General features: G+C 47.4%; 4 protein-coding genes across 4 annotated transcripts; 1 reads left to right on the forward strand and 3 right to left on the reverse strand.

Annotated features, from left to right (window-relative positions):
- Window positions 1–393: 393 nt before the first annotated feature.
- ABOM_004088 (uncharacterized protein) lies at window positions 394–1,579 on the reverse strand (the record flags this gene model as incomplete). The annotated part of the gene is made up of 2 exons (XM_022531218.1): window positions 394–1,137; window positions 1,397–1,579. 2 exons carry the CDS (start codon window positions 1,577–1,579, stop codon window positions 394–396), a joined length of 927 nt encoding a protein of 308 aa, XP_022392899.1.
- Window positions 1,580–3,858: 2,279 nt separating this feature from the next.
- On the forward strand, window positions 3,859–5,533 carry ABOM_004089 (putative RNA binding protein MSSP-2; the record flags this gene model as incomplete). The annotated part of the gene is made up of 6 exons (XM_022531219.1): window positions 3,859–4,364; window positions 4,405–4,504; window positions 4,560–4,649; window positions 4,703–4,797; window positions 4,851–5,168; window positions 5,221–5,533. 6 exons carry the CDS (start codon window positions 3,859–3,861, stop codon window positions 5,531–5,533), a joined length of 1,422 nt encoding a protein of 473 aa, XP_022392898.1.
- A 646-nt stretch (window positions 5,534–6,179) lies between these two features.
- ABOM_004090 (FAD synthetase) lies at window positions 6,180–9,700 on the reverse strand (the record flags this gene model as incomplete). Its single annotated transcript, XM_022531220.1, has 4 exons — window positions 6,180–7,226; window positions 8,677–9,417; window positions 9,507–9,625; window positions 9,679–9,700. The coding sequence occupies 4 exons, from the start codon at window positions 9,698–9,700 to the stop codon at window positions 6,180–6,182; spliced, it is 1,929 nt and encodes a 642-aa protein (XP_022392937.1).
- Window positions 9,701–12,314: 2,614 nt separating this feature from the next.
- On the reverse strand, window positions 12,315–14,058 carry ABOM_004091 (uncharacterized protein; the record flags this gene model as incomplete). The annotated part of the gene is made up of 2 exons (XM_022531221.1): window positions 12,315–13,259; window positions 13,342–14,058. 2 exons carry the CDS (start codon window positions 14,056–14,058, stop codon window positions 12,315–12,317), a joined length of 1,662 nt encoding a protein of 553 aa, XP_022392938.1.
- Between the last annotated feature and the right edge of the window lies 1 nt (window position 14,059).

A 14,059-nucleotide genomic window follows, 5' to 3' on the forward strand; every position in this document is an offset into this window, starting at 1 on the left:
TCAGCCATACGTTACTTTTTCCTTCAATCTGATAATCCGTTCAATGTGGGGGCGTTTCTGCGCAATTTTATTTCGGAGGTTACATATACTACATACCCGCTTGTCATTGATTTTTGTCTCTGGGATGTTTTATACAGGCCAGTAGTTATTCCTTGCGGTAGAAGCTAGACTTATGTATATCATCTGGGTCAAACCCGAAAGGAATACAGCTATAATTTCATTTATGTTTGTTCAATTGCCCGCAAAAATGCAATTCTAACTCTGCCGCATATATCATCGCACACAAAGTGAGGAAAAAGGAAAATAGAAGAAAACTATGTAGGGTTCTCGAAACTGTGCAGCGCTAAAGGAAAACCAACCAGGATATAACAACACCAATTCGATGATAACTTGCTACGATTGAGTAGCCGACTGCTCTTGTAGCCATTTGTAAACCACCGAGAAGTCCTTACCTCGATGCTCATCTTCCACCGCTTTATACACCCCCCGGGCCTTATCAGCCAAGGCGAGAGGAGTACCAGACTCCTTCGCAGCGGAAATCGCGAGTCGAAGATCTTTATTCATTAAACTGATGCCAAACCCACCAGCATATTCGCGCGACGCTGGCGCGGTCTCGACTACGCCCGGAACCGGGTTATTGATTTCCATCGGCCAGCAGCGACCAGTCGACGTATTGATCATATCGGCCAGAACCTTGGGGTCGAGCCCACAGCGCATTCCCAGATTCATAACTTCGGCGGTAGCAATGTTGTTGATGGCCAGGAGATAGTTATTGGCTAGTTTGGCAGAAACGCCTGTTCCGGAATTACCCATGTGCCATGCCTTCTTGCCCATTAGCATCAAAACGGACTGCACGCGGTCAATGAGCTCCCCAGTCTGTGATGAAGCCCCAAACATAAAGGATAGTGTGCCAGCGCGGGCCCCCACCACTCCGCCTGACATCGGGGCGTCGACGAATCGCCCTTGGCGTGTTGTGTGAATGGCATTGGCGATTTCTCTGGACGAAGCGGGGTCGATTGTGGAGGTGTCGATGAACAAGCGCTCCTTTTCTAGGGCCGGAAGTTCGCCAGGGCTGAGCATACAATAGAAGACATCCTTGACGTGTTCAGGTTCTGGAAGGCTGGTGACTATCACTGTCTGGAGAGTAGGTGGTAGTTTAGTATGTGACTTCGTTTTCTTAATCCCACTAGAAACTAATCAAATGATGCCAATCCTTGTCTTTTCTTCTTCTTTTTTTTTGTCCCTTTTGCCAATGAAAGTAGTCGGGTCCATGGGTGTATTTATAGCACTGTCCGGTCCATAATGGAGACTCCTTTTAAGCAAAGGTTGTGCGGATTCTTGTGGCATGAATTGTTCCCGGGGCGTGGGGGATAATAAGACACAACGCGAAACTTACCGATTGTTCCGCTACTTCTCGTGCGTTCTGAGCGATAAGCACCTTGGAGGTGTCTTCCTTAGCTCCACTGTTCCGGATGGTTTCTTGGTTCTCTTCGACGAATCTTTTGGCGGTGTTTTCGTTTACATCGCGGATGATTAGTGTGTCGGATGCGGGGATCTTAGCGCGTAAGTTCTTGGCCATGGCGTAGCCTGTGGAGACAATGATGTTTAGTTCCCGGTAGTGCATACGGTTAGAAAAGGTAAAAGGCGTGAAGAACGAGGTAGTTTATTCAATGAGTTCGGGTGTAAGGAGGTAAAGAGTGTTAAGTAAACATAGGCGCTGTGGCCTAGTGCCCCCCAATATACACGTCGGCCATTCTGGGTGGTCGGGGAAAGCATAGGGATTACGGCTGAACCAAACAAAATATGAACATACCCATTTGCCCTAGCCCGATAAACCCCCATGTATCGTCACGTCGCAATGAACTCGAGAATGCTCTAGTAGCTGTGAAAGCCGATGGCGACAAACGTAGAACAGGAGAAGTGGTAGACACCCTCCGCAGAGGAAGGGATAGCGCACGCGACATGCTCATCTTGACAACTCAAGCCTGTGTACTGTACAGAGCACCAGGTGACTGGTAAATTAAGTATGGGTATTTCCGTCGGGTGTGCGGACGATGAGAAAAAGGAATGGGGGGACAGCTATAGTTATATTTGGCTTCCAGTGCAACCCATGTCCTTCAAGCCGGGTAATAAAGTTCAAATGCTGGCTTCAGCTGCAACGGTAGGCAGAATGGTGAGGGTGAATGGGACTCGACGGGAAGAAGGAAACGAGGTATTTTGTCCGTTGCTACCCGAGCTATCCACCCATCAGGGGAGCATCGGGACCTCTCAGGCACAAGATTTGGTAACTCCAAGTGGTCTGACTTGCTCTCGACGCCCCAGCTTCTCCGCTCTCGCCGTTCATCTCCATGCGGGGAAGTCCTCTTCGGGAATGGCTGCGGAGCTCCGAGAGCCGACATCCTCACGTGAAAGCCAGTCCTAACGTACTTGAGTTTAGTGGGCAAGGGCCGGATCTGTAAGGGAGACTAATCCTTAGACCCTGTTCGAGGCTTTATATAGTTTATACATCGAAGTTGATGCATCCTGACGCCAACGTACAGGATCGACGTACCTTTCTTTTCATGGATTTCTTTTCCTAGCCTCTCTTTCATCACTCATTTTACCCTTCTTCTTCTTCTTCTCCTTTGTTTTTTTTTCTCGCTCGGTTTTCATCCGATTTTGTTATAGCCAGCTTTTCCTGACGTATGAGGGACATGTATGTACAAGTTGGAGATCTACCTTTTTCAGGATGATTATCCACGTCTTCAGATAAACATGACTCGAATTAACTCGTTTTCTCATCATTCTCTACTATACATACATAAGTATAATAAACTAAAGAGAGAGAAAAAGCGTACATCGTCTTCGGGTAATAATCCTTATATTAGAGTGTGATTTCGCATGGTTCGCTGGTATCGCGAACAGGTTCGACGCATATCCGAACTAGTTGATGGTTCCCCGAACGGTTCGGCGAGTAGCTCGCTTAGATAGGAATTCGTTCGACGGACCGAATTAGATAATCGACTAGATAGAATGCTGAACAAATGCGTATACGAAGGAGCTCGCTACCCCCTGAGCTCACGACTCCTTCGGAGACCTCGCTCAGCCTTGTATGAATCCTACGATTACACGAAATCAAAAGAGGTTAAAGTAACCCTTCAATTTAAATCCCAAGACTGCGTGGTGGAAAATATGACTGTTGACAATGACGCTTACCATATATCGTTGCCAGGGCTGTGCAACTTACTAAGATACTGTACATACTCATAACAAAAAAAACCAATGATATACAGTTGGAGACTGTAACTCACCTGCTTTCTATGTACATGTGACGCGATAGAACTAGTACCTAGTGAAGATTTAACCAACGATTGAATTAATTTATATTCTCCAGTATTATCATTGCAAGTTGAACCCTAGCAAATACTAACTAGTAGTATCGGGTATCTGGTAAGTACCACTAGTAGTAGTACCTAGGTACCTACTATCAACAGGTTGTCAAGTCACGCTTTCCAGTATCGTTCAAACTGCGACCTACTTTGGTGTTGACTGTAAGTTCCTTCCCCAACAAGCACGGCGGTGCCTGCCATGTATGGAAGACATCACACTCTTTCCTTATAGCGAATGACGACATGAAGGAGAATTTCCCGCTTATTGTTCGTTCCTCCTTCATCTTCTCCTCCACCTCTTCTTCCTCTTCTTCACTCTTACCTTGCTGCTTAACCTGATTCCTGTTCCCCCCGTCCCCTACGTTGTTCGAATGACCCATTGCTAGTCGCTTATCAAACACGTACAACTATACATCGGAACATCCCTCAGAGGGTCTGTGTGCCATCAGCTCAGTTCCTATTGAAAGCTGTCAGTCATTACAACGCTACCATGTCTCCTCAGCACTCGGGTGATGTCTTGACCCCCCTGCTCGGAGCTTTAAACCTTCAAGCGCAGCGTCCAAAATACCCTTTTGTCTTTCTTCCGGATCAGATGCCCCAGATACCGCAGATACCTCAGGTGCCATATATGTACCCAAATGTTCTTCCGTACCCGACCCTTCCTTATCTGGTGAACTGTAATGAGGAGCAGAGGAGCGAAAGCCTCAGCCTTCCCTTTCAGATGATGAAGACTCCCAACGGTTACATTCTTCAAGACCTGGAGAGTCTGACACAGCAGGATCCTCCAATTCCACGGGCAGTGCCTGCAATGTGGACCAATCCGTCTGATCTTACCCTCGCTAAATGCCTCGAGAATCGTGAGGGTATCACCAATGTCTACATCCGAGGCTTCCTGCCGGAGACGACCGATGAGATGCTGTACGCATATGCATCCCGCTTCGGAAAGATTGATCGTTGCAAGGCAATCGTGGATTTGGATACGGGTCTTTGCAAAGGGTATGTGACGTGTCCATTGTTCCCACCTTCTCACTCACAGAATCGGTAGCTTTGGCTTTGTGCAGTATTACAACTTCGAATCCTGCGAGAATTGCATTCGAGGGTTCTTCTATCTTGGCTATCAAGCCAGCTTTGCTCAGGTAAATCACCACTTGCGATACTCAATGGACGGCGATCATGGCTAATATGGCTAAGAAATCTCGTAACTCGCGTCTCAAGGATCTGGAAGACAAAACATCCACCAATATATACTGCACCAACATTCCGAACGACTGGACTGAAGCCGTGAGCCGACTGATCTTTCCATCGTTATCGGGCTAACAAAAGTTTCTTTTCAGGATCTTCGTCGTCATTTTGAGCCCTACCGTGTCGTGTCCGAGAAGATTAGCCGTGATGAAAAGACGGGCGTGAGTAAGGAAGTTGGATTTGCCCGGTAGGTGTCCCAGCCCATTCCATTATGTTGTTGAACCCTAACAGCTTGCCCAGATTCGAGACCCGCGAGATCGCGGAGAAGGTGTTGGTCGAATTCCACAATGCTGTGGCAAAAGATAGCGTCAAGTTACTCCTTCGCTTTGCAGACACAAAGGCTCAGAAGCTGCTCAAACAGCAAAGTAATGAGCGCCGGGCTTATCGAGCCGGGGAGTACAATTACTCGGTTGAGGTAGTCCAAGGCTCAACCCCATCACCTTCTTTGCATCGTCTGCAACAGACTGCGTCCCATCTCAGCCCCAGCTCCCAAGTCAGTTATCCCTCACCCGTGGGGATGGGCCCTACCTGGACTCCTGCGACGTCCATTTCTCCTCCGTACGTATCGACAAGTGTGTACAAGATATGAACCCGGCTGACGAGCAAACAGGTATCCTGTGATGAAGAACCAGCCCAGTAATGTACACCTCAACACCTGGTCCGCCGGGAACAGCCCAGCGACACTTGATCATACGCCTGTCTATCGTGGACGGCTTCCCATTAGTCATGTAGGCTGGATGGATTCTATCTCTGGCGGTTCGTCTAGGACAGTCTCGTCTAGGACTGCTTTGCCCAACTCTCCTTGTGCCGAGTCCCAATCTGGGCCAACCAGCCCCCGGAAGGAGAGTATCAAAGCCGAGTCTTTGTCGCCTATTCCGTCCCGCAGGGAGATCGTTGTAAAATCTCCACGATCCGTCCACTGAGTCACTTATGGATTCCTTCTGGGCTTATCCCCACATTCGGCTCCATGACTACATGCCAGCATATGCTATAGGTTACAATGTTTACAAAAGCACGTCATTTTGCACCTTGTTTTCCCATGTTTGTTCTGTCAATTTTGTTTGTTTTGTCACCGCCTTGCGGTCGTCTTTTGATTTTGCCGATTGCTTCCTGGTCTTGATTTGTTTTGACAACATGCCCATTCTATGGCGGTCGACAGCATGGCTTTTAAGATCTATATCTTTTACGCTTGGCCTGTGCACATGAAGACCATAAAAAGGAGATCGATGGGTATGGTTGAGAATTGCTATTTGTGGTATCTGACTTAGAGACGTATCCCTTTGTTCAACATGATAAAGGTTAGGTAAATGTTTAATGGAGTTTGTACTCACGGCCTTGCACACAGCAGCCCACAGAGATATAAGAAATCTATTCTTCTACCATATACATAGAGATATAAGAGCAAGAGAGAAAGCCATGCAAGAGGGCGGGGATAAAAAGTGGGATCCATTACGCAATGTCATCCAATCTTCTCAGGTCGCTCTCTATGCAAAAATCGGATCAAACAAAGAACTTCCGCATGAGCAGTTTGACAGTTCTGGTAACACTCCACGCCGGCGGTCAAGGGGCTTAATTGCGCCCCAGCCGCTCCTCCAGGTCTTCAGTCAACTCATATGCTGGTCGGTAGTGTTTAGTGGCTTCGTTTCCCGCCGTAATGTCGACACGAAGCTTGGGATTCGGGTGAGTATCTGTCTGACCACCGAGGCTCGTGTATCCCTGGTCGTAGAGAGGGCAGTATTCTAAGCCCAGTTGGCGGATGAAAGCCCAGATCTCCGCATAGTGCCAGTCAATCACAGGGTGGACACGAACAAAATCGGGCCAACCACTATCCGTCCGATCGAAATGAGTCAACTTAGCGCCATGGGGATCCGTCCGGCGAGTGCCGACGAAAATCGCCTTCACACTCGGGTGGAGGGATAGGTAGTGCGCAAAACTCGACTTGAGCGTCGACTTCGGCGGCTCCGTCGTGTACTTTATAATATCAAGATGGTAGGCATTCGACGACCACTGGACGAACTCCTCGACTGTGGGGAAGGGGTCCGGCGGTAGAGCATATATCGCCGGGATGGACTTGAGACCGCCGTTTTCGGGTGGTGGGTGCGGGTGCAGACTGGCGAGGAAGAGCACCAGGAGGACCAGACAGTCTTTTCCACCATTATAAGAGAGGGCGAGCTCTGGGAGGCTGTAGCGGGAGAGAGCTGTTGCGGCGACGTCGAGCGAGATACGAGTTTGGCGTTGGACGGCGGCAAGGAGGGAATCAGGGGGGTGGGATTCGGCGAGGAAGGTGTGCACTTTGTGGTGGCATTGGGCGATAATTTCTGAGAGAGAGGAAGATGTTGTTGGCTGTTGTGTGGAGGGTGTGGAGGTGCATTGCGCTTGTGGGGAGGGGAGATGGGGCGCCATGCTTTTTAGGTTCGAGGTGCCTCCATTTAATTGGGTTAGGGCCGGGTCTGGTTGAATGGCTGTGTCGGTCATTCTTCTTGTATATGTTCTATTGTTGTTTATGGAGTGGGAAGGACTGATGATATGTGGTTGGGTGATGGTGGGAGGTTGAGTGGGTGAGTGAGGGGCGGCCCGGGGATTTGAACAATTAACAGATGAAGCGGAAGTTGAATTCTAGGAGTTTGGAAATCGAACGAATCGTAACGATGCTAGCCGGTATTTAAAGATGATAATGAATAAATCTTTCCCTTACTGGTTCCGGTATAAACTCGGTCAGGGGTCAATTGAGTCGACCCTCGCGTATGTCGTGCGATAAGAAATCGAGACCGAGGGTGATGACACTTCTGGAGAATCTTCTGGTCGCCTTGTCGGTCCGAACGAATCGGTTCGCTCGCCCCGCGCCCCGCATGCTGACCGCTTTCTTATCGCATGTGCATTGCCTGATAGGAACGTTTTCTAGAATTCTAGAGAATCGCGTTGCCATATTTTTATGCATGAAGATGTCCTTCAACTACGTTGTAGTTATGTGGGAGTAAGGCCCTATTTGGGATGAAAGACTACAACTAAATTAAGGAAGGACAAAGAGGTTGGTTGGTGAGCACTACTCCGTACTATATCTACAGTCCTTGCCGCTCATTCAAATGATGGCATTGTTCTCCGTGCCGTTCGGCATATGTTCGGCGGACTTTGTTCGGCCAATCATGCAAATATTTAACTTTCTAATTTTTTTTTTTTTTCGTTTTAAAAATTAGTGAATTAATGATTGATATGGCATCGACTTTTACTTCTGGAACCTAATATGAAGTATAGGTTAAGAGGCAAATTAGGAGCGTTCTGGAAAGGTACTAGTAGTACTACTACTACGTACGGCCGGCGTGACTGGATAGATACCCTTGTACGGAACAAACCGAGTATATGTATTGTGTTGGTTTGGGAATATCAGAACTATAGTAACTTGCCCAACATGTAGACCACAACTTAGGCTGTTGATATAGGAATTCATTAACCGACGCAACATCCTGGTCTTGCATAGAAGAAATTTTCAGGGTATGATCAGTTTGTCCATGCTTCCGGTATTGCCAAGCAGCGCACTATCGAGTCTTTATTTGATAGAAGCTCTATGTAGCACACAAAGCCCTTTGTATGAGCTTGTCTATATTTAGAATCTCAAGTTTGTACTCGATATATCATTGATATGATTGGTCCTCGTAGTTACTTAGACATAGCAACCCCCATGTGGTCCAGTGATGCTGCAATCTTGAGTCCCAAGTTGATGCTACTGACTGCTAAGTTATTAAATCTCAGCACTCTGGGCCGTGATCAGATTGTTTCCACTGGTTCAGACTTATGAGTACGATCAGACAAAGAAGTGGATGAAGACCGCTCCCGAAACGAATCAAGTTGCGGCTGTAACAAGAAGGCAGTCTAGATTCTAGTCCACTGCATTGAAGAAGTGTTAGGGTTCAACGCTTTCTTTCCTTAATTATAACTGGAATATTTTCCTGTCTCACAAGCCAGGAATTGGTTATTTTCCACTCACGGTCAGGATTTTCGAGTTCAACCTGGAGAAGAGCTTATCAGGTATTGTGTCTCACACCATATAAATAGGCAAAAGAACACTCACATCAAAGTTCGTGAATAGCGTCGCAACAAATTTGTAACTCTCCAACTGGGAGATGTGCCTTCCCAGACATACTTGGGGTCCTGCACCAAAGGTAAAGTCTGTACTTTTCATCTTCGAGGATCTAGTCTGGTACGCCTCGTCAATTTCGCCCTCGGCCGGAAGCCACCGCTCAGGCATGAATGAATCAGGCTCAGACCCGAAAATGGTACTGTCACGATTCATGACCCAGGGATTCATGCCCACAGTGGTGCCCTCTGGGACAAAGCGACCGTCAGGTAGCGTAAATCCACCCTTTGGAACAATTCTCTCGAGCAAGAGACCAACACCTGGATGGACACGCATAGCTTCCCGCATGACAGCGTCGAGATAAGGGAGACTCCGAACCTCCTTCCACTGGGGAGGTGCAGATAGATTAGCTCCACGAAGCTCTTCCTGCAGACGGTTGTACACAGCTCTGTCTTTCAGCACATAATAGACTGCCGCGCAAATGGTACTTGCTACCGTCTCGCTACCCGCTACTAGATTGGTGATCAGGTACATCTCGGCGACATTGTCGTCTACGATGTCCGGAACCTTGCTCTTGGCCTCAATGTACCGATCTAGAAAATCCTCGAAGCCATTCTGAGCTTGTTTCCCCTCGGCACAGCGCTTTTGATACTGCTCTGCGCTGAATTGCACGGACCACCCAAAACTAGGAGGCCCCAAACGGTGAATAGGGTTTTTATCTAGAAGTAAATCCAACTTTGGGATTTGACCCACTTGCGGCAATGAGGAATGAGTGCCTGAAGGACTTGTGCGCGAGATTCCTCACCCTAAGCTTATACACTTACCGATGCAAAATAGTCCAGAGACTTGGTAGATACTTCCATGATTCCAAAGCGATCATTTCCCGCTGCTAACATACCAATAGACTTGGAATAGCTGAGCTGGCTCATGGAGTCCCATGTAACTAGAGGTTGACGGTATCAGTGAGGTGTCTGGCATGCGAGTGTCGAAGCCTACAGTAGTTGATGTACTTGCTCATCTCGCAGATGCTGCCTGTTGAGATGAATCTCTCTCGTAACTTTTCCAGAAAATGTTGATGGTTATGTCGACGCCGGGCTCAAGTTCTTGTACTCTGGTCATGGAATAATGACTCTTGACTGGTCGGATGTACTTGGCATGCCATTGTTCGTCTTGATGCGAGAAGAGATTCTTAATACGAACGCCGGACACTACCGAGTCGTTCACATTGTACAGGTCGCTCTGCGAGTTGAACAAGGAATTAGAGGTAGGTACTTCTTATCAAACCATGCATATATATGTTGCGAATCCTAGATAAGTTTATTACTCACCTTAACCCACGGATCTCTGGTACAATACACCTGGCTGATTAATGTAGGGTCAGAGAGACTTAACACGTTAGGACCTATGCAAACTGCAGGTCCATATCTTCGGTGAAGTTTATTATGTGTGATATCACAGCGGCCCTTGAACACGTCTTGAAAACGCCATAAATTGGTGAATTTGGCACAAAATGGTCCAGGAAACGACTTCAATAGGGATTGGAAGTAATTCCAGACAAAGCGACAGAGAATGAGAACAGCTCCCAACCGGGCAATTTTGAAGACGACATCCATGAGAGATTGATGTGATTTACGTCGACTGTACTAGTTTTGTAAACTAGGCATTCCTGGGCCAACTTTTCTTGGCTCGAGAAGGAGCTTTATAGATTAGTCCGCATTCCACGCTACTTCATAGAGGGGTATCGCTTTGTATATACCTCTGAACATTGGATATGAGGTAATGGGAATTCAATGAGTGGGAAAAGTTTATTTAATGTATTGAAGCATGCGAACAACTGCTAAAGTTACTGTACGAGCCCTAGCTAGGCTGCCTCAATCCATTTGTCGAGTAGTGGTACTAAACCAAGGGTTGACGTTACTCTCGTCCTTGCACTACCTTGGCTGGACTAAGCTTAAACTAGATTTGTAGTGTTATTCCCTGTCTCTAGGTGCGAGGAAGTTTTGTGGCGTGCGCTTAAGTCATGTTGACACATTTAAAGCGTTGTACTGCAATATGTCATAGATTTTTAAATAAGAGCTAAAAGTAGATCTGTATTGATGATGCCCTATTTGGTAGTAATTTCGTGTACCATCTACTATCTGGCTCTCCTTCCCTCCATCAAAGTATCGATTATCCTCTATCGTCGAATCTTTGGAATGAACTGGGTGATGTGAGTCTGTCTGGCCCTCAGTATCGGTCATGGCGTTTGCTGCACGATTACCTTCTCATGCTCCTGCAAGCCGCTATCTCATACTTCTATACGCAGTTTGCTGATCCGTCGGGAGGAAAGTGCATCATTAATCTGTGTGCATTCTACCCTGGCAACACGGCAACAAACGTCTTCACAGATGTTATCACGTTGCTAGTTCTGATTCCGATTATCTCTAGACTCCAAATACGCCCGAGGCAGAAGGTACTGATCTGTGGTATCTTCCTCTTAGGTGGGTTGTAAGAGTGGCCTATATAGGTTTGCTACCATGACACAAGCTAATCGCTATGTACAGCGTCTCCGTCGGAAGTATGGGTTGTATTTATCACTTGACCTTACTCGCGACGAACCCCGACATCAACTGGGTCATGGGCGACGTATACTTATGGTCTACCATTGAGTCCTGCATCGGCATTGTTTGCGCATGTCTACCCACGCTTAACGCGCTGCTCCGAAGAACCAGGAAGCTTGTTCTCGGGTCCACTGCTGAGCGACTATTCGGCAGCTTTTCGCTATCAGCTTCTATAAGGAAACATCGAGATAGGTTGCAGAGCAAAAGTCGTTCGTTCTAGCAGCTAGACGCGCATGAGGGCAGTCGGAATGCCCAATTGTGCCGGGAGACCGTTTCGGCTCACAGTGAGCCCAACTCGTATAAGAGGGATATGGATAACGTTAAACTTATGAATGACTCTGCTCATATGTCTATTACAGTCAAGTATGATTTTGATTGGAGTGAGGATCGTCCTTGATCCGTTAGTTGTTATATTGTATCGTGTGTTACATATTTTCTGGTTTATCCTAGAGCTTGGTAAAATGATTTGTGAAACTGCAATAGATGCTTGGGAAAAACATGTTAATAGATATGACGGGAAAAGCATTCTATGAGAAGTTGAGGGCGGAAGATGCCATACGTACTGTCTGATCTGCGCAGAGTGAATCATGACATATAAATCATTTTGGGTTAATGACCAAATGAAACTACCTCGTACATCCATTGATGTTAGGAAATACCGACTAACTATCACCAACTCTGCCAGCCTCTTCGTGTTGCTTTCAGCCAGGGCCCCCTCAACTCCTCCCTATGCCAACATGCTATATCGGATATCCATCGGTCAATCGGGCGTTCGCTATCATAACCTTCATACCAGCGGCCGCTCTCGTTAATTGGGTGCTTCTGGATACAATAAAGGTGGGCATTTCCTTCATCCGATGACTCTGTACCATTTTCTGCCTGTCGGACCGGGTCGAATTGCACAGACCATAAGGTTTTCTGATCGCCATTCCATTCTGGTTCAGTACATACAAACAGCAACCCTCGGTAAAAGCCAGTATCAGAATAATCGTGTACCATCGTGGGCAGAGCTCCCACCCCTGGAGAAACATCCTAACGACTACTCTCCTTATATGCCTTGAGTTGCTTCTTGTAATCCCCACGAAAGCGTCGCTCCTGACGGTAATGAGCTTTACAACCTTCTTCACCTATACCGGGGACAAAGTAGAGATCGAATCGGACATCGTAGTTGTTGTACGAATCGCAAAGAGCCTGGTATAACGCCCGATGATCTACCTTTTCGCGGGACACGTGGGCATGCGTAAAATATATGGCAAAGGTAAAAAGCGGTAGCAGCGAGGAATGTCCGAAATTTTGAAAGACCATGTACGAAGTGCCTCCATTGTGCACCCAGAAGTCCAACATACGGAGTTTCAAGTCGCCGGTACATTGACCAAGGTCTCCTTCTTTTACAGCGACCTCCTCGCAGGCGTCCATGCTGTCGTCAAGGGGCAACAATATCTCACGACGGTCTCGACATTCCTCAGGGAAGAAAGCAAACATGACCGCTCGTCCTTGGCCATCCATTCGCATGTGGTATGTCGTTTGCAAGAACTGCGGCCACCTTCCTTCCTTCCGAAGTTGACAATCTCTTGAAACGGCTCTATGTCGACAGCTTCGTCCCGTTGAAAGGCTAACACCGGTTTGACGGCACATTTCCGAGATTTCAGAATCTACATAGAAACCCTCTAGTTCAATCGAAGTTAGGGACGAGAATATCCCGCTGCCCAGTGCTTCTTGCAGGTGCACGCCTATACTGCTAATGTGGAAGAACCCTCTACCGCCATAGAGTGTAAGAGACTGGACATTGCATGGCAACCGGTCTCTCAAGCCGTAGGGGGCGTTCGGCCGGTCCCAGAAGCTACCAAGTAAGACTTCTGCTTGGATACAAAGCTTTTTCAGGCTTGAAAAGGAATGGAGAGGACCAAAATGGCCTTGGCTCATGAAAAGCCTCGTATGCTCTGCATCACGATAAATATCGAGGCATTCAAGGCTGTTCTGTTGCTTTTTTTAGGATTTTCCAAAGGCCTGCACTTGATATCATATCATCTCCACTTGAACCAAACGCATAATTTTGTACGTATAATGAGAAGCTGGAAAAGGCTTCTGGTAAAGTGAGCAAAGCTTGGAGATCCGAATACGTGCAGCTGGAATCGAAGCCGCCGATTATGGATAAGTGTTTCAGCCGAGACATAGCAGGACTGGCTCCAAGTCGACAGGCTGCGTTCGCTGTATCTAGACCATAAAGTGAGAGTGTCCGCAGCCCTGTCAAATGAAATGCGGGCCACAGATCATCTAGGCGCAATAGGGTTTGATCGGCTCTTGGAAGGAGCTCATAATTCACGGGGTCACGGGTAGGAACGTCCACTTCGCCAAATACATAAAGTTCGCTCAGCTTGCTAAGAAGTGCTGATGGATTGCTGCCACTCTGACAATCTAATATTTGCATGAGAGCTGCGTTGAGAACGGGATCAGACTGCGGCACGTGTGCATATATTCTGGTGAGATTTGGGAGACATGTTAGAAGAAGCGCCATCAGCGGTCGTCGATCACGCTTTCGTATATCTTTGATGATATTTGATTCTAGATGTTTGATTCCCACCCTATTGATAGCTTGGCGGATAAGGGTGATCTCCTCCCTTGGAAGACTTAGGTTTTCCCACTCACCTGAGCATGAATGTGGATAGTAACCCCAATTGCCTATATGTAAGGAGAAAACCAAGGCTGCTAGACGGGCATCGTTGAGGATAGTTCTGAGGAAAATATCAAAGAGACCTGAATGGCTGCCTCGCGCCATT

This window comes from Aspergillus bombycis (genome assembly GCF_001792695.1).
Source record: "Aspergillus bombycis strain NRRL26010 chromosome Unknown contig00010, whole genome shotgun sequence".
NCBI lineage: Eukaryota > Fungi > Ascomycota > Eurotiomycetes > Eurotiales > Aspergillaceae > Aspergillus > Aspergillus bombycis.